General features: G+C 35.5%; 6 protein-coding genes, 1 long non-coding RNA gene and 1 pseudogene across 11 annotated transcripts; all 8 read left to right on the top strand.

The window, feature by feature from the left end:
* Positions 1-2,510: 2,510 nt before the first annotated feature.
* LOC147940840 (tropinone reductase homolog At2g29260, chloroplastic-like) lies at positions 2,511-3,936 on the top strand. Its single transcript, XM_087457562.1, has 5 exons — positions 2,511-2,823; positions 2,927-3,133; position 3,166; positions 3,242-3,458; positions 3,585-3,936. Exons 1-5 carry the CDS (start codon positions 2,606-2,608, stop codon positions 3,887-3,889), a joined length of 948 nt encoding a protein of 315 aa, XP_087313688.1. The 5' UTR covers positions 2,511-2,605; the 3' UTR covers positions 3,890-3,936.
* A 1,364-nt stretch (positions 3,937-5,300) lies between these two features.
* On the top strand, positions 5,301-6,376 carry LOC147940839 (uncharacterized). The gene is made up of 4 exons (XR_015561664.1): positions 5,301-5,524; positions 5,606-5,823; positions 5,931-6,038; positions 6,129-6,376. It is a non-coding gene; the product is annotated as an uncharacterized LOC147940839 (long non-coding RNA).
* Positions 6,377-7,656: 1,280 nt separating this feature from the next.
* On the top strand, positions 7,657-9,006 carry LOC147940838 (tropinone reductase homolog At2g29310-like; annotated as a pseudogene). Its single transcript, XR_015561663.1, has 5 exons — positions 7,657-7,826; positions 7,907-8,113; positions 8,242-8,458; positions 8,550-8,656; positions 8,751-9,006. The product of XR_015561663.1 is annotated as a tropinone reductase homolog At2g29310-like (transcript).
* A 509-nt stretch (positions 9,007-9,515) lies between these two features.
* LOC104700578 (tropinone reductase homolog At2g29150) lies at positions 9,516-11,032 on the top strand. 2 transcript variants are annotated; one of them, XM_010416106.3, is made up of 5 exons: positions 9,516-9,673; positions 9,764-9,971; positions 10,075-10,288; positions 10,379-10,485; positions 10,693-11,032. In XM_010416106.3, exons 1-5 carry the CDS (start codon positions 9,609-9,611, stop codon positions 10,882-10,884), a joined length of 786 nt encoding a protein of 261 aa, XP_010414408.3. In that variant the 5' UTR covers positions 9,516-9,608; the 3' UTR covers positions 10,885-11,032. The 2 variants fall into 2 exon arrangements, with proteins under 2 accessions (XP_010414408.3, XP_087314049.1); XM_087457923.1 differs by lacking the exon at positions 10,379-10,485 and having other exon boundaries at positions 10,693-10,958.
* A 3,673-nt stretch (positions 11,033-14,705) lies between these two features.
* On the top strand, positions 14,706-16,936 carry LOC104700576 (retrovirus-related Pol polyprotein from transposon RE1). The gene is given in 3 exon segments (XM_087458293.1): positions 14,706-15,330; positions 15,333-15,992; positions 16,368-16,936. Coding segments are annotated over 3 exon segments (1,776 nt in total). The 3' UTR covers positions 16,859-16,936.
* Positions 16,937-19,543: 2,607 nt separating this feature from the next.
* Positions 19,544-20,926, top strand: LOC104700575 (tropinone reductase homolog At2g29310). The gene is made up of 5 exons (XM_010416103.3): positions 19,544-19,702; positions 19,775-19,982; positions 20,092-20,308; positions 20,401-20,507; positions 20,603-20,926. The coding sequence occupies exons 1-5, from the start codon at positions 19,638-19,640 to the stop codon at positions 20,795-20,797; spliced, it is 792 nt and encodes a 263-aa protein (XP_010414405.2). The 5' UTR covers positions 19,544-19,637; the 3' UTR covers positions 20,798-20,926.
* Positions 20,927-21,056: 130 nt separating this feature from the next.
* LOC104700573 (tropinone reductase homolog At2g29310) lies at positions 21,057-22,510 on the top strand. Of its 2 annotated transcripts, none has more exons than XM_010416098.3 (5): positions 21,057-21,305; positions 21,399-21,606; positions 21,685-21,901; positions 21,994-22,100; positions 22,195-22,510. In XM_010416098.3, the coding sequence occupies exons 1-5, from the start codon at positions 21,241-21,243 to the stop codon at positions 22,384-22,386; spliced, it is 789 nt and encodes a 262-aa protein (XP_010414400.2). In that variant the 5' UTR covers positions 21,057-21,240; the 3' UTR covers positions 22,387-22,510. The 2 variants fall into 2 exon arrangements, with proteins under 2 accessions (XP_010414400.2, XP_010414401.2); XM_010416099.3 differs by having other exon boundaries at positions 21,194-21,309; positions 21,392-21,606.
* Positions 22,511-23,098: 588 nt separating this feature from the next.
* Positions 23,099-24,498, top strand: LOC104700574 (tropinone reductase homolog At2g29320). Of its 2 annotated transcripts, none has more exons than XM_087457921.1 (5): positions 23,099-23,248; positions 23,341-23,548; positions 23,636-23,852; positions 23,972-24,078; positions 24,184-24,498. In XM_087457921.1, the coding sequence occupies exons 1-5, from the start codon at positions 23,184-23,186 to the stop codon at positions 24,373-24,375; spliced, it is 789 nt and encodes a 262-aa protein (XP_087314047.1). In that variant the 5' UTR covers positions 23,099-23,183; the 3' UTR covers positions 24,376-24,498. The 2 variants fall into 2 exon arrangements, with proteins under 2 accessions (XP_087314047.1, XP_087314048.1); XM_087457922.1 differs by having other exon boundaries at positions 23,173-23,252; positions 23,334-23,548.

Raw genomic sequence — 24,498 nt, 5'->3', positions numbered from 1 at the left:
CAAATTAATTATGATAGACAAATTGAAAATTTTAAAATATTTTCTAATATATAAAAAATTCACATTATATTCAATAATCATATATATTATATTAAAGACACAACTTAAATTTGTATTTAATAGTAATTGATAAGTTACCGTTTGATTGTCTTTAAAACATATGTACTAAAAAAAATATAATGGTTTCATAACATAATTGCTTTAGGGGCATTCTCAAAAAATACTCCTTTTTGCATGCCAATTTTTAAAATACCCCTTCATGTTAACTATTTCAAAAATATCTCTCTTTATGTATAAAATGATCAAATTACCCTTTTTTGAGTGACAACAAAAATGTACAATCACCAAAATTGAAAAATATTTTCCCGCCAAAAATGAAAAATTTTCCAGCCAAAATTACGAAATTGGGTTTTTCCCGCCAAATTTTTTGAAATTTATACCTTTAAAAAAACTTATAAAAACCTTGTAAACGCTTTTAAACACTTTTTAAAAACTTTATAAACCTTATAACCTTATAAAAGCTTTATTACTCTGAGTATTATTTCACACCTCCGAGTTTTAAAAAATCTAAGTTTGTTTTCTTTCAATTTATTATTCCATGCATCTTTTTCAAAATCTCACTATTTATCTGTTGATTCATTTATCCAATATTTGTTTGGTGTCGTTTTCTACATTATACATGCATCGAGTATATCTTTCGGGTATTAAAATCTAGGTAACTGATTGAGTTTATATATGTTAATTATCACAAAAGTTGCAAGGTTTTCTTCCCAATAATTTTGTTTATTCGTCATACCCCTAACTTTCAATGTTCGCACCCCATTAGTTTTTCATACCTCTTTGTTTCCACACCACTTTGTTTATATATAGATTTTTATGGACCTTGAGAAAAATGTTTATTTCTCTGAGTATTATTTTACACCTCGAAGATTTAAAAAATCTGAGTATTGTTTTCTTTCAATTTATTAATCGATATTGATTCACTTATTTTTGTTGTTTTATTAATTGATTCTTTCATCCAAATTTTGTTTGCTGTCGTTTTCCATCTTATACTCGTATTGATCATCTCTTCCAAATATCAATCTAAGTAATTGATTGTGATTTTTATTTCAATAAAATAATGATTGGCTAAAAAGATAGATCTATGATTTAAAATTTGATTTATGTGAATATTTTTTAAAATTGATTATTTGACTAAGATTCAACAATCTTAGATTCATATATCTTGTTAACATTGATCTTTTATTGTCATTGAATTGATTTTTGTATTTACAACAAAATTATTATTTGATTAATTTGGTTGATTCATATTATACATTATTTCTGAATTTCATATTATATAATTAAAAGATTACAATAAAGTTTCTCAAAAAGTAAATTAACAATATTAGTCATTTCAAGTTTTCACTTTCTCATACGGCAATGCGCGGATCGACATCCTAGTCATAATAAAGCCATTCTCTCCTCTTGCGGCTCCGTAGGAATCTTGGGCTTCCCAGAAGTGAACACCATTACAATCAAATACCGTATCCTATAATTAGCACGAAATGACCATTTTTTTTCCTCTTTCATCGATTTGTAAGGAATTCTACCAACAACATCTATATAATCATCTCTGGCAATTATACGTGCAACAACAGATCATTGTAACATAACTTGCTCTAGTTTTTGTTCAAAATTCACCTCCTTATTATAGTTGTACCTAACTTCGATTTTTGCCTTGAACCTGCCAGCATTATCTCAAACTGTTTTACACACTTTCGACGGACAAATGTCAAAGGATTTTCATGTTCCAAGACCGTTCCAAACTTCACAAGTAGTGGTATCAAATCATCAACTTCTGTGTGAGTAAACTTTTCATTTAAATTCTCTTTAGATATGGTATCTAGAACCTCTTGGATGAATAGAGAAAAATTATCTGGCAGAGCCGATTCTAGTTGCCTTGTTACTATAAGACCAAGCCGATTGTGAATCACTTTGGTTTAGAGCTGGCGAGAGATCACTTCATATTGGAATATACATTTTTCTTTCAATGTTTATTCACTCATTCGCAACACAACGCATTATAGTAGTTCACTTAACACCCATTAAATTTAGAGTTACGAATTTTGGATTAATTAGTTCGCAAATGAGAAAACAAATATGAATTTGTAAAATAACGAATCCAAGAGATAATAGTATAATAAATTTTATTGTCAAAAAAAAAGAAATTTTTTTTTGGTTGGTAGACTAATCACATCAAATAAAAGAAATTGGAATCAATACAAGTATACAACAACAACTCCAAAGTGGAAACAAACGTAACAGGTGATATGGCCCATGATGTAATCTCTTTATTTTTCACCCACAAACCCTCTCTATAATCAAAAAAACCACTTAACCGTCATATAAACCGAACAAAATCAGTTTTGAAATTGAAAAGCAAAACCGAATTTTGTAAACCAATACCATAATCTGAACGGTCCAAAAAGTATTGACCCCATCTCTCTCTCTCTTGGTGTTGACTTTGATTCCAATTTTCAGTTTTCTAAAGTTAGGCAATGCTGTCAGATAAATACAGGTGAACACTTTGAAAAGGCTGAAACATGAGCTCTGCTCTGCATCAATGGCTTCTCACTTGTACACAAATCCACCTCAAAACCTTCACTTTCTTGCTTCTTCTTCTTCTTCCTTTAAACCTCACTTGTACCTCTCTATCAAACGCATAAAACTACAAACCCAACAACAATCTTCCGTGCACGTCCGTTGCGCAACGCAGAGCTCCGAGAGATGGTCTCTACAGGGGAAAACTGCTCTTGTCACCGGCGGTACTCGCGGGATTGGGTTTGTCTCTCTTCGCATCTTTTTCCAAATTTCAACAAGTGTAAGCCTTTTAATCAAACGCGAATTCTCAGACGAGTGTGTGTGTGTTACTGTTTAAGTACAGGCGTGCGATTGTGGAGGAACTTGCTGGTCTTGGAGCAGAGGTTCACACTTGTGCTCGGAATGAGAGCGAGATGGAGAATTGTTTGAGAGACTGGAACAGTTCTGGTTTACGAATTGCTGGGTCTGTTTGTGATGTCTCTGATCGAGCTCAGCGAGAGGCGTTGATGGAGACTGTGTCATCTGACTTTGACGGGAAGCTTCATATAAAGTGTTCGCTACTCAGAGATAATGCACATAAAGTGTTCGCTAGTTTGTCTCTGAGAAACAATTCTATTAAAAAAATAATATCTTGTCTTCAAATCTTGATGCTTTTTAGGTAAACAATGTTGGGACAAACATTAGGAAACCAATGGTAGAGTTTACTGCTGGTGAATTTTCAACTCTCATGTCGACAAATTTCGAATCCGTTTTTCATTTATGCCAACTTGCTTATCCGCTTCTTAGAGCATCTGAGGCTGCGAGTGTTGTGTCCATCTCTTCTGTTTCTGGTTTTGTCTCTCTCAAGAATATGTCGGTACAATCTGCAACAAAAGGTATTTAGTTTTGCTGGAAACAAAGAAATATATATTCTATTCAACTTTTACTAAGATGTTTTGGTGCTATAAGGAGCAATAAACCAATAAGACTTTTGAATCTTTTTGTTTCCGTTTGTGTTTTAGGAGCAATCAATCAACTAACACGAAGTTTGGCTTGCGAGTGGGCCAAGGACAATAGAAGGATCAATGCTGTGGCCCCGTGGACACGAAGTTTGATGATTCTCGTCTTTTGGTCTCAGGTCCTTAGCAACAAAGACTACCTGGAAGAAGTGTACTCAGTAACTCCTCTTGGTCGGCTTGGTGAACCTAGTGAGGTGTCTTCTGCAGTTGCTTTTTTATGCCTACCTGCATCATCATATATTACAGGGCAGATTATTTGTGTTGATGGAGGAATGTCAATAAATGATTTCTTCCCACAACATGACTAGGCCACTCTATCGTTTTACTAGTTTCATTGGGATCCTTAGTTTATCTTGTTTCTCTCCCGTGAAAGACAGTTGTTCATATGAGACTTAAACAGCTTTCTGCCTTCTGCTCTACTGAGTATTTACGTTGTGCTACAAAAGCTACTATTAATTAAAAAGATAATTTAGCATCAGATGGCGGGATTAAGTCTATTAATTATAATTTTGATTGTTCATGTGGTGGAAAGTTGTCGAGGAACTTTTTCATGTCATGACTTTTATGATAACAAAAATTTATGTTTCGTGACTCGTCCATGAGTGTTCAGTGGATTGTATTCCGTGTCTTGAACCTGCACTCATACTATGTTTTTCCTTGATTCATCACAACTCCACTAACTAACAATGTAAGGCCAAAACTAAAAAGTATCTCCTTAGTACTATGAATATAAATAAATATTTTATTACTACTCAATTTTAGCTTATGTGAAAATGTTTTACTTCCTCAGTGAGAAAGACTCAGAAGAAAAGGTGGTGACTAGGCCACTCATGGGGCTTGTTGGAATGGCTAATTAAGTCTCCTTTCTTGTGGTATTTCTCTGTCTTCCTGCAGCTTCATATATGCCACTGTCAACGGTTTCTCGTTTAGGTCTCTGCCTTAAAACACATATATGTAGTTTAGATAAGTTTCTTTCCATATTCTCTGGCAGTGCCAGAGGGATTGGATTCGTCTTCTTCTTGTTATTCTCTATGGTCTGTTTCTTGAAGATTCTAAAAAATTTATGCTTGTGGTGAATGAGAGTTCAATATCTAAATTCATTATCCACTTTGGCCAATACCTAATGGTGTGATCCGTTGTCTGGTTTGGTCTGAAATCTTAGGCCTTGAGGCAATTATTATTTGCTTTTGCTGATTTATTACAAAATGATGCAATATCCATATGTATTATACGAATGGTGACAATGGTCTTTGATTATTTAGGATTGTGGTCCAATTCCTAGATATAGACTTAAAGATCTATCATGGTATTGTCAGAATTGATGTTGAGAGATTTTTGTCCTCAGCATTGGTGTCAAAGGATGGGTCCTTTTTTTTTATTTACGTGTGAAACAAAGTACATATGTCACTATAATGAGTTGGTCAATGTTTATCACATTTTATGTTTTGTATGGATGCTTAATTATTGTTTCAATTTCAGTGATTTACTTCATCCCATTTCCTAATTGTTATATATATGATCTGTGGAACCTCTGGTTAGTGATAAGTCATAGATAATAATGGAAAGCAGCAGATGGAGTCTTCAAGGTATGACTGCTCTTGTGACCGGTGGAGCGGGAGGAATTTGGGTTTGTCTTTCTTTTCTCTTTATCATATTCTTACCCTATTGTTCTGCTTCTATTTGACATCCAAAATGATCAAGACTTTAAGGAATTTATGTTTGTGGGATTATTTAGGCATGCCATTGTAGAGGAGCTAGCCAGTTTTGGAGCCAAAATCCATGTATGCGACATATCTGAAACGCTGCTCAGAGCAAATTTAAGCGAATGGGAAAAGAGAGGGTTTCAAGTGAGTGGTTCAAAATGTGATGTATCCTCTCGTCCGGAGAGGGAAGCACTCATGCAAACCGTGTCATCGCTGTTTGATGGCAAGCTCAACATTCTTGTAAGTAAATTTTTTAATTTTGAGAAGCTAAGTTATATGGAGTGAACATGATTGCTGTTTAACTCTTTTGATTCAACATAGGTGAACAACGCTGGTACGATTCTCACAAAGCCAACTACAGAATATGTGGCAGATGATTTCTCCTTCCATATGTCAACAAATCTGGAGTCTGCTTACCATCTTAGCCAGCTTTCACATCCTCTCCTAAAGGCTTCAGGCTCTGGAAATATTGTTTTCAATTTCCTCTATGGCAGGGGTTGTATCAATTAACTGTGGATCCATCTATGGTTTAACCAAAGGTACATAGATTGCTCCAAGTATTATTAGACGCATGCAGTTAATAATAATACTAGATATGTGTTTCATTATTAGAAATATACATTTGTTCTTCTGTGTGAATGTACAGGAGCTCTGAATCAGCTAGCAAGAAACTTGGCATGTGAATGGGCAAGAGATGGAACTAAGAGCCAACGCTGTTGCTCCTAATTTTATCAACACTGCTCTGGCTCAACCTGTAATAAAGAAAAAGAACATAAATTTTAACATTATTAGTAAGTTAACATCGTCAATCCCTCTAATCATCTCTTAATTTTGTTTCTTTAAGTTTCTTGGTGACATCAATTACAGAAAGGCATTGTTTAGTAGAACTCCACTTGGTCGCGCGGGAGAACCAAGAGAGGTTGCATCACTTGTGGCTTTTTTGTGTCTACCTGCAGCTTCGTATATAACTGGTCAGACCATTTGTATTGATGGAGGTCTCACTGTAAATGGCTTCTCCTATCAACCACATGCTTGAGCCAGGTTTTGTCTTGTGTGTGTTGTCCAATGGAACACAATAAAACAAATAATACGTCGGTGCTAGTGCTAGTGCACAAACATACAAGAGTCTTAAAACGTCATCTTCCCTTTTGGTACTATATGCTAGTTTTGCCAGTTCCCTATTGTTATTTTGCTTATGAGAATGCAATCCTCAAGTAAAACATACCATATTGGAGGAACTAGCTGGTTTTTGGAACAAGCTCTCATGGTACTGTCGGAATTGATATGGAGAGACTTTTGTCCTCAGCATTGGGTGGTATTTTCCGCATTTTCCGCATTTTCTCACTATCACTAGGTGGCCAATGTTGATCACGTTTATGTTTACCATGCTGCTTAATTAATATATACACCTAATTTACAAATGTTTTAGAGATCTATCTTCATATTAATGTATCCACCTAATGATCTATCTTCATCCTATATATAAACTTTTGAGTCTCTGGTTTGTGATAAGTCATAGATAATGATGGGTAACAGCAGATGGTGTCTTCAAAAAAAGGCTGCTCTTATGACCGGTGGAGCCAGTGGAATCGTGTTTGTCTTTCTTCTCTCTTTATCATACTTTTTTACCCTATTGCTCTGCTTCTATTTGATATCAAGAATGGTCAAGATTTCAGTATACTACTTTGAAGATTAGTTCTAGTCGCATCCTACATAGAAAAGATTAGCATAATTAAGTTGAGAGATCCTAGACAACTTCTTTTGTATAGAGCAGCCTCTCTTAGCGTTGTAAATATTCATAGCATGAGGAAGAAATGAACTTCGGCAGGTTTGTAGTTGTAAAATTTTTACACCAAATGAGATTTAAAGTCATACAATAAGATAAGCTTTGAAAATTGCATCCTAACCATAAGAGCACAACTTGGACTCCAATAGAAACATATATGGTATCAAGCCCAAATACAGAAGTATGTGACATTACCGGTGTCCTCTACTGTGAAAGAGCCATCACAAAACATCTATCAAAAGGTGAAGGTGAATGCAAATTAAAAGCTTGAATTTTCTTTCCTTGACTTATTCTCTGTTTTACAAAAGATCCATTATCATTCGCCGCGCTGAAAGTATGAGAGAAACATTTAACTTATTTTTCCATTGGAGAAAAAATGTCTTAATTACCAACTAATTTGAAGCTTATCTTAAGTATGAAAATTACATAGATGATATAAAAAGTCGTAAGAAAAGTTTTATAAAAGAAACTAAGGGAGAAGAACCCTATGTCCCTATCCATGTGTTAAGACTTTTAGAACAAACTAGAATGTTGTCTCCGGACCACTCACTATATATCTTAGACATTAAAAGAAAATATTTCCACCACAAAATTATAAACATATTCACTAATTCACACTTATCTGATTTCAAATTCATTGTATACATAAAATCTGTGGCATTTCTGGCCACTCAAGCAACGTACAAGAAAAATGGATAAAAGATGGAGTCTTCAAGGTATGACTGCTCTTGTTACCGGTGGCACTAAAGGAATCGGGTCAGTCCTCATCTTATATGCTCTTTTATTGTGTTGTGATATATACAAATAACTATGTTTACCTGTGAGATCATAAACAGAGAAGCTGTGGTGGAGGAACTATCTATGATGGGAGCAAGAGTCCACACATGTGCCAGAGACGAAACTCAGCTTCAAGAACGCTTACGTGAGTGGCAAGCAATAGGGTTTCAGGTCACCGCTTCTGTCTGCGACGTTACTTCTCGTGACCAAGAGAGAAACTCATGGAAACTGTTTCATCCTTCTTCCAAGGAAAACTCAACATCCTCGTAAGCGTTCCTTCTAAGGCTTGTGATCTACAAGAACCAAATATATATATATATATATATATATATATATATATATATATATCTAAGGTGAACTCCATAACAGAATATTATGGAAACACCATATGTAGGTAAATAACGTGGGTGTAATTCGTGGGAAGCCAACAACAGAATATGTGGAAGAAGATTTCTCTTTCCACATATCAACAAATTTGGAAGCTGCTTTCCATTTTAGCCATCTTTCACATCCTCTCTTAAAGGCTTCCGGAAATGGAAGCATCGTCTTTATTTCCTCGACTACGGGGATTGTATCAGTTTCATGTGGATCCATTTATAGTCTAACGAAAGGTAACCAAGATGGTTTGTACTAGAGGCGGTTCATTGCAAGATTGACTAACCAAGACTGGTTTTTATTTGTTGTTGTTCATTTATTTTATAGGCGCTTTGAATCAGCTAGCTAAAAATTTGGCATGTGAATGGGCAAAATACGGCATCAGAGCCAACGCTGTTGCTCCTAATATCATCCATACTCCTATGTCTCAATCTGTAATAAAACAAAATACGACTTCTAAATATATATTTGGTGTGAATGTAACAACCTCAATTCCTCTAATAATTTCTCAATTGTGTATTCTTAAAGTATCTTGAGGACGTAAGTTTCAAGGAAGGATTGTTCAGTAGAACTCCACTTGGCCGCGCTGGAGAGCCGAATGAAGTTGCATCACTAGTGGTCTTCTTGTGTCTTCCTGCAGCTTCTTATATTACTGGTCAAACCATTTGTGTTGATGGAGGTCTCACTGTTAATGGCTTCTCCTATAACCCACATGCTTGAGAATGGGTCAAACTATTTGTATTGATGGACGTTATACTGTTAATGAATTCTCTTATCAGCAACATTCTTTGGGATAGCCTTGCTGTGTTTTTCTCTAAATGTCTTAAAACTCTCTAATGGCCTTGTAATCTAATAAAACTTTGCTCTATCAAATTTTATGGAATAGGGTTTTAATGGTTCGGTATGTGATGCACATACTCTTGCCATGACACTGATGCAAATCGCCTCAACGATGTTCGATAGCAAGCTCAACAGTATTAAGTTAATCTTAATTTAAAGAAACCAAGCTGACCTTTTTATAAAGTCATGCAATATGGGTTCGCTATGAGTAAAACAAGAAACCTAATTAATAAGAAGATATTTCCGAAAACAAACCATTATTGTAATAATCCAATAATGAAAGTTTTGTCCTTTCTTCTCTGTTTTACAAAACATTCTTCTTTTTGCTCCATTCAAGATGAAGAAATATATTACAAACTTGGAAGCCTATCCATTGGTCAGAACCACTATCTTAGATATTTTAGTCATTTTTCTCTGATCTCATACGACTACATAGTATTTCCACCACACATACAAACATATTAATTTCACACTTATCTGATCCAGATTCATTGTATACATTAAATTTGTGGCTTTTCTGGTCACCTCAAGTAAGATACAAGAAAAATGGAGAAAAGATGGAGTCTTCAAGGTATGACTGCTCTTGTGACCGGTGGCTCTAAAGGCATCGGGTGAGTCATGAATATTTTATAAGTTCTTTTTATTGTATTGTGATATTTTGGTATGGAAGAACCAACTTTGTTTGTGTGTTTCATGAACAGGGAAGCAGTGGTGGAGGAATTATCAATGTTGGGAGCAAGAGTCCACACATGTGCAAGAGACGAAACTCAACTTCAAGAAAGCTTACGTAAATGGCAAGCAAAAGGGTTTCAGGTTTCCACTTCTATCTGCGATGTTTCTTCTCGTGAGCAACGAGAGAAACTCATTGAAACCGTTTCCTCTCTCTTCCAAGGAAAACTGAACATCCTTGTAAGTGTACATATAAAATTTTCTCCTTCTTGGGCTTGGGATGTACAAGAATTAAACATAGTGTTTTGTTGTATCTATCAATCTATATACATATGTTATGTAGGTAAACAATGCGGGAACGTTTATAGACAAGCCGACTACAGAATTTACAACAGAAGAATACTCGTTTATAATGGCTACAAATCTCGAGTCGGCTTTTCATCTCTCACAGCTCTCTCATCCTTTACTAAAAGCTTCAAGTTCAGGGGGCATCGTGTTCATGTCCTCTGTTTCTGGTGTTGTGCATACCGGTTCATCCGTCTATGGAGCAACTAAAGGTATATGTATGTATATATATACACATAATTTCAAACAGCGACTGATGCATCGCGTTCTAAGACTTAATTAACTATAAATTTCTGTTTTAGGAGCTATGAATCAGCTAGGAAGAAACTTAGCATGCGAGTGGGCAAGTGACAACATAAGGGTTAACTCTGTGTGTCCATGGGTCATAGCAACTCCTTTAGTTGCCGATGTAAGGCTATTAATTAGAAATTTATAAAAACAAAGATCTCCTTGATACTACAAAAAGAAAGATTATTACATATAAATCTTTAACTTAAGCCAAAGATTATATATTTGTTAGAGAAGTTTTAAAAATAATTACATGTGAATTTTTAATTAATTAAATCAAAGCTATATTATTACTTCACTGTTTTAACATGAATGAAAAAATTCTCAGATGCTCAGTGATGAAAAGGTTAACAAAGCAGTGGAGAGTAGGACACCGATGGGGCGTGTTGGAGAAGCAAATGAAGTCTCATTGCTTGTGGCATTTCTATGTCTTCCTGCAGCTTCTTATATAACTGGTCAAACCATTTGCGTTGATGGAGGTTTCACTACCAACGGCTTTTCTTACAAGCCTCGGCACTAAACCCTTGATTGTTTGTTTTCATGTGTTTTTTTTCTTGATATTTAAATTGCAATATCTAGCAACTTAAGGAGACCTTTTCTTTTGTTAATTATAAACAAAAAGGTATGTAAAGAGACAAATAAGACATAATTAGATTGATGAGTAAAAAGCAAAAGAGTTTAGAATTCTTTTCCAAATTGTTAAGAAAGATGAATAAATCTTTAATCTCCAAATATGGCTTACAAAAATCTTAAGTGCAGCTAAAATTCAGAAAAATAGAATGTCGTTGGTGATTTAGGTTTTGGGGGTTTTATACTCATTACAGAAATAGGAAAACTGAAACCGGTTAAAGAAAAACAAAATAAGCCGTGGATGAAGTGGACCGATCGGTCCAACAGAGTTTGTTACGTTTGGGATTGATACTCCTGGTTTTTTTAGTTGTCTAGTTGTTTCACACATATTAAAAAATATATACAAATAATATATTATATCTTTACTAGATAAGGGCCCGCACGATGTGCGGGTTTTAAAATTGTTGAAGAAAATAAATCTTAAATCTTAAATAATTTTTTAAAAAAAATAAAAAGAAATTTTATTTTCTGAAGTAAATATTAAAAAATTTTAGCTAGAGAAAAAATCATATTTGTATTTAACTTCATACATTTATTTATATTTTTATATTTTTAATATATTATAACAATTATTACAATAATCTAAAGCTAAATTATATCCCACCAAAACTTTTGTCAAATACTCATCATTACAAATATTATTATTGTCAAATTTCAAAAACGTTTCACAGCTTATTACAAAATATTTTACATACAAAGAATTCATCAAAGCAACATATAAATAGTAGCCACATACAATTACAGTATGTTTTAATGTTTTTACCACCACCTATAAAATATCTTTTAAATGAATTAAACAAATTAAACAAATTAAACAAATTTTATATTGCTTTACTTTCATTTTGACATGATTATAGTTCTTATAATTATTAAAATTTGTTTTGTGACATAGTTTCTTTAACCATGATTTTTTTAACTCCAAAAATATTTTGGATGAACAACTGGTGAAAATTATCTACTCGATTACAATGATTTTATGACCAACCCAATAAAAATTGAGAAATTGAAACAAAGTTAATATAACATAATAAAAAGAAAAAATTGAAAATTATAATCATGATAGTATATATAAGTCTTAGATAATTCAAATATATAAAATAGAAACTTTATAAACAATCCAAAACATGACATATGTCATAATCACGTTATAGGATCGATGACCTATTCACTCCTCAGAAGTATCACATTGTACCAAAACTATTTAGAACTACGACCTCGTCTCAAATATTCTTGAATCATAATTTCTCAACTTATTTCTACCCAAATCAAAAGTTCTTATATATTTCTCTATATATATGGGTTTAAACGGTTTACTAACCAAATTCAATAGAAAACCACATAAATTCCGTTGGAAACCAATTTTAAAATAGTTTATTGTTCCAACTTCCGAAATTTCAAAATCGCTTCTCAATTATTTGATCAAGCAGGTCTTGTTTCAGTACTGGAATCATTGACATTATCTAGAAGAGAAAACTCTAGATTTTGATCAGAAATATCAACCACCGACTAATCTTCAAAACTTATAATGCTACTAACTATATAATCACTTTTGGAACCCCCATCAGTGTTTCCATCCTCGATTAATTTAGCGGGCTTTATATATTTTAATTCCATTTTATTGCATCTGATAGCTTCCACTGAAGAACCCGCATAAATGAAAGACCCACAATAGATCAGCAAAGTTATATCATAAAAAAAAATCAAAGATCAAAGCTTTCGATATAAACATGTAAATTTTATGTGAATATATTGTTATTTTTTTTAGATTTGTTATTCACTATTTATTGATTAATAATAACATACATGCTTAATGAATTATTTTTTTGTTTATACATGTCAAAATCTAATTGAAAAAACATGAATAATATAATTATTGTACAATGGAATATATATTAGTTTTCTTAATTTTCTTATTGATTTAGGAATTTTTATATATATCTAAACATGTAAAATTTATGTAGATTTAATGCTATTATCTTAATTAGCTGTTTTGAAAATAATAATTTTTCGACACATGTCAAGATCTCATCAGTATACTTGACACGTGTCACAATCCTGTTAATGACTAACTTTGAAAACACAACTTTATATAATAAGATTTGACTATTAAACTTCTAAAATACTCCCTCCGTTTCAAAATATAGGATATTTTAGTGAGAACACGCATATTAAAAAATAATTATTTTTAAAAAGTTTAACCAATCGTAAACAAGTCTGCGTAATATAAAATATAAAATTAATCTAAAAGTTGCATAGAAAGTTGGAAACATCCTATATTATGAAACAAAAATACTTCTCTAAACATCCTATACATGTATTATGAAACGGAGGGAATATTTAATATTTTATTTATATAGTAAATAGTAAATAAAATATTTTTTATTAAAAAAGGACATTGAAAACCGAAACTGAACCAAAAAGTTATGGCTAAAAGGACAAATTAAAAATGGGAAATAGTAGATCTTTTGATCTATGTGTTGGACCGATTAGTCCGACAGCTTTTTTTTTTATTATTATTTTTAATTACTAAGAGGTTTCGGGCCTTAGTCCGTACATTCCCTTAGATCAGGGATCAGAGCATTTTATATGGTGCCCTTCCAAAGGTCGTCTCTCGAACCGGCGACCTCTAGACTTTAACGGTGAGTCTTTACAAATTAAGCTACCGACGCTTGGTGTCCGACAGCTTTTGGAAAAATGCTTCTATGACGTCATGGGAACGGATCAATGAATCGATCGGTCAGTTGGCTGGAACGATCCATCCGACATCTTCTAGAATTTTGCTTCTTTAACGTTGTGGGAACAGATCCATCCGGCTCTTGTGACCTCCATCAAACCATTTGCGTTGATGGAGGTCTCACTGTTAATGGCTTCTCCTATCAGCCTCAAGCTTGACAAAGACATTTTCACGTTTTGACCTGTTTAAATGTTCTCTCTAATAACAACTCTCACGCTACGAGAGTTTATGAGTTTGGGTCCCTTGTAGAGAGTTTATACAGCACAATTTCCACAAACAAACACACTATGTTAAGTTACTGTTTTGAGTGACTAATCTATACCAAAGAGTAAACCATGACAACTAACCATCCATCAGCTTTTTTTTGTAATTTTATATAAAGACGTGGAAACGTTGACGGTATTTGGTTCACGTACGAGTCTGACTTAGAGTTTCAGTTGTGTTTTATGAGTGAAGCTATTGAAAAGGAAAAATTAAGTAAGTATCGGTGGAAAGATTTTTGAAAAGTATCAGATTATATAGTCTAAGGTTTCCTTTTGCCTTAGTCTAAGAGACTTGTATATAAGTATACTTTGTAACACGATTTACGGTTAATGTGAAATCCAGTTTATTCATTCACATAAAGTTGTTATGGTATCAGAGCGAAATTTTTTTTCTCTCTCTAAGAAACAAGAAGATTCCATCATTGTCTTCTTCGTTTTTCTTTTTTTCTTCCGCTTCATCAGCAGATCTACATCAGATCTTCAATTCGTCTTTGATTCTTCGAGTAATCATCATCCGGTTCTCGATTTCTTCTTTTTTCTTGAGTTTTTTGAGCTCAATCTAGCTTTGATTCAGCTCGATGAGTGCTTCAATCAGTGACATTGTTCTACGCTTTTTCGCGAATCTCTTCTTGACTCTTCTTCGTATTCTTATGATCTTTCTTTCATTAGTCTTTCTACTCTCGTTCTATTTTCGTCACTAAGATTGTTATCGCCATGGCTCCACCTTCGAATCCAGTTGCGCAACAACCACCCGATCAATACGATAATCCCTATTACCTTCACAATGCGGATCACGCTGGGTTGATTCTTGTTTCAGATCGGTTAACCACTGGTGCAGACTTTCATTCTTGGCGTCGTTCGATGCGAATGGCTCTCAATGTCCGGAACAAGCTAGGGTTCATCGATGGTACCATTCCTCAGCCAGCTTCTGATCATCGGGATTTTGGTTCCTGGTCACGCTGCAACGACATGATTTCTACTTGGTTGATGAATTCAGTTTCCAAGAAGATTAGCCAGAGCTTGTTATTCATCCCTACCGCAGCAGGTATATGGAAAAGCTTAATGAATCGTTTTAAACAGGACGATGCGCCTCGTGTCTTTGAGATTGAACAACGTTTGAGTGTAATCCAGCAAGGTTCTTTGGATGTCAATGCTTATTATACTGAATTGGTAACGTTGTGGGAGGAATTGAAGAATTATGTTGAGTTACCAATTTGTACTTGTGGAAGGTGTGAGTGCAATGCAGCTATGTTGTGGGAAAAGTTACAAGAGAGGAGTCGTGTGACTAAGTTCTTGATGGGATTGAATGATAGCTTTGATGCTACTAGGAGGCACATTCTTATCCTAATATTGAGGATGCTTTCGACATGGTTACTCAAGATGAGAGGAACAAGAATATCAAACCAGTTTCTAAGGGTGAGAGTGTAGTGTTTCTCAACTCGGGTCCTACTCCACAATCAATGTTGCCATCTAGTGATAATGCTGTCTATGGTGAAAACTCTGCTTTTGCGGTTCAGCATAACTACTATCGTCCTAGAGGTCCACGTCCTATGTGCACACATTGTGGTATGGCCGGGCATGTTATTCAAAAGTGCTTCAAGCTACATGGCTATCCTCCAGGTTATATACCAGGTTATAAGAGTAATGGGGGCTACAGTCAACGTCCGTCTGTTCCATCCTCGACTCATCAGCCCATAGGACAGTCTCCTTCATTCAGGCCACATACAATAGCAAATGTTATGAGTGAGTATGCTGCTGATGGTACTTCTACATATGTACCTCCTCCGACTTCTACTGCTATGAATCTTAACATTGGACAGATGAGTGGTGACCAGATTCAATCATTGATTCAGCAACTTTCTGCGCGTGTGCGACTTCCAGAGCCTACAGCTCCTTCTCCACTTGCTTTAGTCCAATCTGAACCATCTACATCATCTATTTTAAATCCATCTCCCGCCACTGTTACAGAACATGGTGTTATGGCTGTTCAGTCCTCATCTGGTATCTTTCCTTTTCCTTTTTCTTCTGCGCGATATGAAAATGATCATCTTACTTTTCAACATCAATGTTTCACATCTTTATATTCTACTCTTCCACATGGCTCTTGGATAATTGATTGTGGTGCTACAAGCCATGTTTGTTCTGACTTGACTCTCTTTAGTGATACTATTTCAGTCTCTGGAGTAAATGTCTCTTTGCCTAATGACACTAGAGTGGCAATCACACACACGGGCATTGTTCCTATTACATCATCTTTAATATTGCATGACGTTTTACATGTTCCCTCGTTCAAATTTAATTTGATTTCTGTAAGTAGCTTGTTGAAATCCAGTAATTGTTCTGCTCATTTCTTTCCTGATTCTTGCTTTATTCAAGAGTTTATTCAGGGCTTGACGATTGGTAGAGGCATAATTCTACATAATCTCTACATTCTTCAACTTGATGTTCCATCTACACATATATCATCTATGCATTTCTCTGGATCCTTGTTAGCTGATGGAGATCTGTGGCACAAACGCCTAGGGCATCCATCATCTGCCAAGTTACAAGAACTATCCGGTACTCTGCCTATTACTAAGTCTTCTCTGGCAATGTCCCACTGTTCAGTTTGTCATTTAGCTAAACAGAAAAGGTTATCTTTTGAGTCTAATAACAATTTTACAAAGACACCATTTGAGCTTGTTCACATGGATATTTGGGGTCCTTTTTCAGTAGAATCTATAGAGGGTTTCAAATATTTTCTTACAATTGTAGACGACTGTACTAGGGTAACATGGATATATCTTTTGAGAAATAAAAGTGATGTTACTTTCCAATTTCCTTCTTTTATTAAGCATGTTAAAACTCGCAAATATAAAGGCTATTAGAACCGATAATGCTCCTGAGTTAGCTTTTACTGATTTGGTACGAGAGCATGGTATGCATCATCAATTTTCATGTCCATACACTCCAAAGTAAAATTCTGTTGTCGAACGTAAACATCAGCATTTGTTGAATCCAACATTCCTCTCGCATACTGGAGCGATTGCATTCAAACAGCAGTCTTTTTGATCAATCAGATTCCTTCTGTCATTTTAAACAATAAATCACCATATGAGTTACTTCTTAACAAGCAACCGAATTATGATTTTTTATGTGCTTTTGGATGCTTTTGCTATGTTTCAACATTGATAAAAGATCGAAATAAGTTTAGTCCTCGAGCAGATCAATGTATTTTCTTAGGATATGCTTCCGGTTATAAGGGCTATAAAGTCTTGCATTTGGACAGTAACTCTGTTTCTATTTCTCGAAATGTGTTTTTTCATGAACACATTTTTCCTTTTCTTGATAAACCTGTGCCTCCTTCACCTGATATGTTTAGTAAAGTCATTTGTCCATTGCCTGTTCCTGTTGATATTGATCGCATTGACACCTTGCATGAACATACAATACCATCACCGTCATCTGCATCTCATTTGCACAACACACACTCTAGTGGTCTAACAGGTGAAGATGCGATTACACCTACAAAGGCAGAAGTGGTTTCACTACCGAGAGCCAGGCCAAAACGAACGGCTAAGGTACCCAATTACTTATCTGATTACCACTGTGCCTTGATTCAACATCATTCATCTCCTTCTCCTACTATTTCTCTTCCATCTTCTGCTAGTACAAATACTATTCTTGCTTCTTTTTCTAAACCTTTTACTACACCATATCCTCTTTCTTCATACCTTTCTTACTCCCAACTCAAAAACCCTTCAGTCCATTGTCCTTTCCGTTTCGCTTGAAACAGAACCATCTTGTTTTAGCCAAGCTATAAAATCCAAAAAGTGGACTAGAGCTACGGATGTGGAACTGGAGCCTATGGAAATTACTCATACGTGGGATGTTCTGTCTCTTCCTCCTGGTAAAAATGTTGTTGGATGTAAGTGGGTTTACACTATTAAATACCATGCTGATGGAAGTATTGAGCGCTATAAAGCTAGGTTGGTAGCAAAAGGATTTACCCAACAGGAAGGGGTAGATTATTTTGACACCTTTTCACCTGTTGCTAAACTAGCTAGTGTCAAATTAATGCTTGGAATTGCAGCTAAGAAAGGATGGAGTCATGCCTAGATGGATGTCACTAATGCGTTCTTGCATAGTGATTTGGATGAAGAGATATATATGAGTTTACCTCAGGGTTACACTCCTCCTCCTGGAACTACTTTGCCTCCTAATGCTGTTTGTCGATTGAACAAGTCCATTTATGGACTGAAACAAGCATCGAGACAATGGTACCGCTGTTTTTCAAAGGTTCTTCTCTCTGACGGATTTATTCAAGCACTTGCTGACAACACACTGTTTGTTAAGATTGACTCCAAATCATTTATTGCTGTTCTGGTATATGTTGATGATATCATGATTGCTAGCAACAGTAATGCAGCAGTAATGCGAGTGAAGAAGCTTTTGGATGCAGAGTTCAAGATCAAAGACCTTGGCCAACTCAGATTTTTCTTAGGCTTGGAGATTGCCAGAAATTCTGAAGGTATCTCTGTTTCTCAGCGAAAATATTGCCTGGATCTGCTGAATGATGCAGGACTACTTGGATGTAAGCCTAAGTCGGTTCCTATTGGTCCGAAGGTGACACTCTCGAAGGACTCTGGTCTTCTCTTGGACGATGGTACACCATATAGAGCGTTGATTGGTAGGCTTCTTTACTTAACAATCACAAGACCAGATATCACCTTTGTTGTCCATCATTTGAGCCAGTATCTGTCATGTCCCACTGATGTACATATGCATGCTGCAATGCATATTCTCAAATATCTCAAGAACAACCCAGGACAAGGCTTGTTTTACTCTGCTAAGGATGACATATGCTTAAATGGGTTTTCGGATGCTAACTGGGGTACTTGTCCTACTACAAGACGATCAATATCTGGTGTCTGTGTTTTTATTGGTGACTCTTTGATTAGTTGGAAGTCAAAGAAGCAGAAGGTTGCCAGCCAGAGTAGCACGGAGTCCGAATACAGAGCTATGGCACTTGCTACAAATGAACTTGTTTGGATGCAACAATTACTTACTACTCTGCAGGTTCCTATTCAAAAGCAGGCCAAGCTCTTCTGTGATAACAAATCGGCTATGCACATAGCCAATAATCCAGTCTTTCACGAAAGAACGAAGCATGTGGAGATCGACTGTTATGTTACACGAGACCAAGTGAAAAATGGCTTCTTGAAGGTTCTACATGTCTCCACTACGAACCAGTTAGCAGATATCTTGACAAAACCTCTGCATCCTGGTCCATTTCATTCTATCCTTAATCGTTTATCTGTTTCAAACCTCTTCCTTCCTTGTACAGATTCTGTTTCAGAGGTTTGAGGGGGGGGGGGATATTAGATTATATAGTCTAAGGTTTCCTTTTGCCTTAGTCTAAGATACTTGTATATAAGTATACTTTGTAACACGATTTACGGTTAATGTGAAATCCAGTTTATTCATCACATAAAGCTGTTAAAAAGTCATTTTTGCAAGGGACCACTAACTTAGATATTTTAGTCATGTTCGCTCATATGGCTACATAATATTTCCACCACACACTTATTTGATCCACATTCATAATTGTATACATAAAATCTGTGGCAGTTCTGGTCACTTTAATTCAAGTAAGATACAAGAAAGATGGACAAAAGATGGAGTCTTCAAGGTATGACTGCTCTTGTGACCGGTGGAGCCAGCGGAATTGGGTTAGTCTTTCTTATATTTTCAACCATTGTTCTGTTTGCTATTTAGCTTTCTGATGGGTCAAGAGTGTTTAGGTATGCCATAGTAGATGAGTTAGCTGGTTTTGGAGCTAGAATCCATGTATGCGACATATCCAAAACTCTGCTTAATCAAAGTTTAAGCGAATGGAAAAAGAAAGGGTTTCAAGTGAGTGGCTCGGTCTTTGATGTAACCTCTCGTCCCGAGAGAGAAAATCTTATGCAAACCGTCTCCTCACTGTTCGATGGCAAACTCAACATTCTAGTAAGTAATGATCTTAATATACATAAACACCTACGCCTAGTTGTTTAATGAGTAATCCTTAACAGAAATCTAATGCAAACGCTTAAGCATATATGTTAAAAATATATAGGTAAATAACGTGGGTGTAATTCGTGGGAAGCCAACAACAGAATATGTGGAAGAAGATTTCTCTTTCCACATCTCAACAAATTTAGAAGCTGCTTTCCATTTTAGTCAGCTTTCACATCCTCTCTTAAAGGCTACCGGAAATGGAAGCATCGTCTTTATTTCCTCGGCTACGGGGATTGTATCAGTTTCATGTGGATCCATTTATAGTCTAACAAAAGGTAACCAAGACGGTTTGTACTAGAGGCACTTCATTGCAAGACTGACTAACCAATACGTGGTTTTATTTGTTTGTTGTTCATTTCTTTTGTAGGTGCTTTGATTCAGCTAGCTAAAAATTTGGCATGTGAATGGGCTAAAGATGGCATAAGAGCCAATGCTGTTGCTCCTAATATCATCAATACTCCTATGTCTCAATCTGTAATAAAACAAAAGACGACTTCTAAATATATTTGGTGTGAATATATAAAAACCTCAATTCCTCTAATAAGTTCTCAATTGTGTATTCTTAATAGTATCTTGAGGACGCAAGTTTCAAGGAGGGATTGTTCAGTCGAACTCCACTTGGCCGTGCTGGTGAGCCGAACGAAGTTGCATCACTTGTGGTCTTCTTGTGTCTCCCTGTAGCTTCTTATATTACTGGTCAAACCATTTGTGTTGATGGAGGGTTCACTGTTAATGGTTTCTCCTATCAGCCACAAGCTTTATAATGAGCTTTTCACGTTTTCTCTGTTTAAATGTTCTCTCTAATAAAAACTCTCAAGCTATGAGAGCTTATGATGAGTTTATGTCCCGTGTAGAGAGTTTACTTTATACAGCACAATTTTCACAAACAAAAATACACTATGTTAAGCAGTTTATTTCTTTTGATTGACTAATCTATATCAAAGAGTAAACCAGACAACTAAACATATCCATCATTTGCCACATCAAAAGTGTGAAGGTAACAGTTCCATTTTAGTTATTTTAAATGAAGACGTGGAAACGTTTACCGTAATTGGTGCACGAGTCTGACTTGTAGTTTCAGTTGTCTTTTTGGACCACTAGCTTAGATATTTTAATTTAGCCGCCACACACTTATCTGATCCACATTCATTATATACATATAAAATCTGTGGCATGGTGACTTCAATTCAAGTAAGATACAAGAAAGATGGATAAAAGATGGAGTCTTCAAAGTATGACTGCTCTTGTCACCGGTGGAGCCAGCGGAATCGGGTTCGTCTTTCTTCTCTATTTTATCTCTACATCAACATTTCAATCTATTGTTCTGTTTGCTGTTTAGCTTCCTAATGGGTCAAGAGTGTTTAGGTATGCCATAGTGGATGAGTTAGCTAGTTTTGGAGCTAGGATCCATGTATGTGACATATCTGAAACTCTGCTTACTAAAAGTTTAAGCGAATGGGAAAAGAAAGGGTTTCAAGTGAGTGGAACAGTCTGTGATGTAAGCTCTCGTCCCGAGAGAGAAAAACTGATGCAAACCATCTCCTCGCTGTTCGACGGAAAACTCAACATTTTAGTAAGTGAAATTAACTTATAGTATAGTAGTACTCCTTAATAGAAATCTAATGAAAACGCCTAAGCATATATGTTATAGGTTAATAATGTTGGTGTACTTCGTGGGAAGCTAACAACAGAATATGTGGAAGAAGATTTCTCTTTCCACATGTCAATAAATTTGGAAGCTGCTTTCCATTTTAGTCAGCTTTCACATCCTCTCTTAAAGGCTTCAGGCAATGGAAGCATCGTCTTTGTTTCATCTGTTGGAGGGATTGTATCACTTGATGGTGCATCTATTTATAGTCTAACTAAAGGTAACCATGCATGGTTTGTACTAGAGGCAGTTCATGGCAAGACTGACTAACCAAGAAGGGTTTTTTTTTTTGTTGTTGTTGTATTTTTATAGGAGCTTTGAATCAGCTAGCTAAAAATTTGGCATGTGAATGGGCAAAAGACGGCATAAGAGCCAATGCTGTTGCGCCAAATGCTATCACGACTCCTATGTGTCAATCTGTAATAAATCAAAGACAACTTTTTACATGTTTTTGTGTGAATATAACAACAACCTCAGTTCCTCTAACAATTTCGAAATTGTGTATTCTTTAAGTATCTTGAGGATGTCCGTTTCAAGGATGCATTGTTGAGTAGAATTCCACTTGGTCGCTTAGGAGAGCCGAATGAAGTTGCATCACTAGTGGTGTTCTTGTGTCTACCTGCAGCTTCTTATATAACTGGTCAAACCATTTGTGTTGATGGAGGTTTCACTGTTAATGGCTTCTCTTATCAGCAGCAGGCTTGAGAATGGTCATGTTTATGTTCTTGTCTTAATATCCAAAACTCCCTATTGGCCTTGTAACCTGTCAAAAACTCTGCTCAATAAAATTCTATGTGGATTCTTTCCACAAGAGAGAAACACTTATGCATATCCCTTCAACGATGTTCGATGCATCTTTGTTTAAAAAACTGCGCATACCCTTTCCTAATGTTATACAATGGTTAAGATTTCGGTATTCGTAAAACGTGATGAACAAGAAGCCTAGCAAGAAGATGTTGTCTATTAAGTAAGAGTAAGCCCTTTTGCAGAAACATAGCAGGCAAAAGCAGAGTAAAACTTGGACTCAAATGAGAAGATGGTCTTCAACTTCAAAACTCATCCAAATACAGAATCATGTGACAACACACCATGCTTTACAATCCCTATGCAAATATGCAATGATGACTCAGAGGAGAGATGGCTCTACGGCACAAACAATCATTGTAGTCATCCAAAACTAAATGCAAAAGCTTAAAAGTTATTTCTCATATTCTCTGTTTTACGAAAGATATAACTGTGAAGAAGTCAAAATCATATTAGAAGTTATCGGTGTATTAAGACTTTTTGAACACACTATAACTTAAGCGAAAACATCAAATGAATAATATCTAAAAATTTTCGTTTTTTTGGTCAGGACCACTAACTTAGATATTCTAGCCACTCTCTTTTGACTACTACATAATTCTGAACCACACATACAAACTAACTCAATAATTCAGACTTTATCTGATCCACATTGATTGTATATATATTATTATCATTGCTCGTAACAAGCAAGAAAAATGGATAAAAGATGGAGTCTTCAAGGTATGACTGCTCTTGTGACCGGTGGAGCCAGCGGAATCGGGTTCGTCTTTCTTCTCTATTTTATCTCTACATCAACTTTTCAATCTATTGTTCTGTTTGCTGTTAACTTCCTGATGGGTCAAGAGTGTTTAGGTATGCCATAGTAGAAGAGTTAGCTGGTTTTGGAGCTAGAATCTATGTGTGCGATATATCAGAAACTCTGCTCAATCAAAGTTTAAGCGAATGGGAAAGTAAAGGGTTTCAAGTGAGTGGTTCAGTCTGTGATGTAACCTCTCGTCCTGAGAGAGAAAAGCTGATGCAAACAGTCTCATCCCTGTTCGATGGCAAACTCAACATTCTTGTAAGTAAATGATCATTATATAGAAACAACTACGCATACTCTATAACTAAAATTCATATATGAGAGAATTTGTTTTGTACAACATAGGTTAATAACGTGGGCGTACTCCGGGGAAAGCCAACAACAGAATATGTGGCAGATGATTGGACTTTCCATATCTCAACAAACGTGGAAGCTGCTTACCATTTTTGCCAACTTTCACATCCACTCCTAAAGGCTTCAGGCTATGGAAGCATCATCTTCCTTTCCTCTGTTGCAGGGGTTATATCTTTCGACGCTGGATCCATTTATGGTCTAACAAAAGGTAACTTAAGTTAACCTAGCTAAGTTACTACGAGAGGCAATTCATTGCAAAATCAACGAGTAGTATTTTGTTTTTTTTTACTTTAACAAAAAAAAATGTTTTGTTAATTTATTTTTCAGGAGCTCTGAATCAGCTAGCTAGAAATTTGGCATGTGAATGGGCAAAAGACGGCATAAGAGCTAATGCTGTTGCACCTAATGCTGTCAAGACTGCTCAGTCTCAATCTGTAATAAATAAATAATACAAAAATCTTACTTTTTTTTGTTGTTGCATGTGAATTTAAGAACTTCAATTCCTCTAACCATTTCTCAATTTTTTTTGTTTATAAAAGTTTCTTGAGGACGTCAGTTTCAAGGAGGCATTGTTGAGTAGAACTCCACTTGGTCGTTGTGGAGAGCCGAATGAAGTTGCATCACTAGTGGCCTTCTTGTGTCTACCTGCAGCTTCATATATCACAGGTCAAACTATTTGTGTTGATGGAGGCCTCACGGTTAACGGTTTCTCCTATCAACCACAGGCTTGAAAATGGCCTTGTCGTGTTTGGTTTGTAATTTCCTTAAACACACAACGTTCTCTATACCTCTAATAATAATTATCTCTCTATAAGTTTCTACTTGAAGATATAAATGAATTCACAATTCCATTA

Source organism: Camelina sativa, chromosome 7, assembly GCF_030686135.1.
Source record: "Camelina sativa cultivar CO46 ecotype springtype chromosome 7, ASM3068613v1".
NCBI classification, from domain to species: domain Eukaryota; kingdom Viridiplantae; phylum Streptophyta; class Magnoliopsida; order Brassicales; family Brassicaceae; genus Camelina; species Camelina sativa.
The sequence above is the reverse complement of the archived record's forward strand: the minus strand, read 5'-3'. Positions and strand labels throughout refer to the sequence as shown.

Excerpts from the sequence above, each read along its gene's own strand:
- LOC147940840 (XM_087457562.1), top strand. The coding sequence starts at position 2,606 with ATGGCTTCTCACTTGTACACAAATCCACCTCAAAACCTTCACTTTCTT. Across the intron at positions 2,824-2,926 it reads GGCGGTACTCGCGGGATTGG|GCGTGCGATTGTGGAGGAAC; the intron begins GTTTGTCTCTCT and ends GTTTAAGTACAG. Across the intron at positions 3,459-3,584 it reads GGTACAATCTGCAACAAAAG|GAGCAATCAATCAACTAACA; the intron begins GTATTTAGTTTT and ends TTTGTGTTTTAG.
- LOC104700578 (XM_010416106.3), top strand. The coding sequence starts at position 9,609 with ATGGAGAAAAGATGGAGTCTTCAAGGTATGACTGCTCTTGTGACCGGT. Across the intron at positions 9,674-9,763 it reads GGTGGCTCTAAAGGCATCGG|GGAAGCAGTGGTGGAGGAAT; the intron begins GTGAGTCATGAA and ends TTTCATGAACAG. Across the intron at positions 10,289-10,378 it reads CGTCTATGGAGCAACTAAAG|GAGCTATGAATCAGCTAGGA; the intron begins GTATATGTATGT and ends TTTCTGTTTTAG.
- LOC104700575 (XM_010416103.3), top strand. The coding sequence starts at position 19,638 with ATGGACAAAAGATGGAGTCTTCAAGGTATGACTGCTCTTGTGACCGGT. Across the intron at positions 19,983-20,091 it reads ATGGCAAACTCAACATTCTA|GTAAATAACGTGGGTGTAAT; the intron begins GTAAGTAATGAT and ends AAAAATATATAG. Across the intron at positions 20,508-20,602 it reads ATACTCCTATGTCTCAATCT|TATCTTGAGGACGCAAGTTT; the intron begins GTAATAAAACAA and ends TATTCTTAATAG.
- LOC104700573 (XM_010416098.3), top strand. The coding sequence starts at position 21,241 with ATGGATAAAAGATGGAGTCTTCAAAGTATGACTGCTCTTGTCACCGGT. Across the intron at positions 21,306-21,398 it reads GGTGGAGCCAGCGGAATCGG|GTATGCCATAGTGGATGAGT; the intron begins GTTCGTCTTTCT and ends AAGAGTGTTTAG. Across the intron at positions 21,607-21,684 it reads ACGGAAAACTCAACATTTTA|GTTAATAATGTTGGTGTACT; the intron begins GTAAGTGAAATT and ends TATATGTTATAG.
- LOC104700574 (XM_087457921.1), top strand. The coding sequence starts at position 23,184 with ATGGATAAAAGATGGAGTCTTCAAGGTATGACTGCTCTTGTGACCGGT. Across the intron at positions 23,549-23,635 it reads ATGGCAAACTCAACATTCTT|GTTAATAACGTGGGCGTACT; the intron begins GTAAGTAAATGA and ends TGTACAACATAG. Across the intron at positions 23,853-23,971 it reads CATTTATGGTCTAACAAAAG|GAGCTCTGAATCAGCTAGCT; the intron begins GTAACTTAAGTT and ends TTTATTTTTCAG.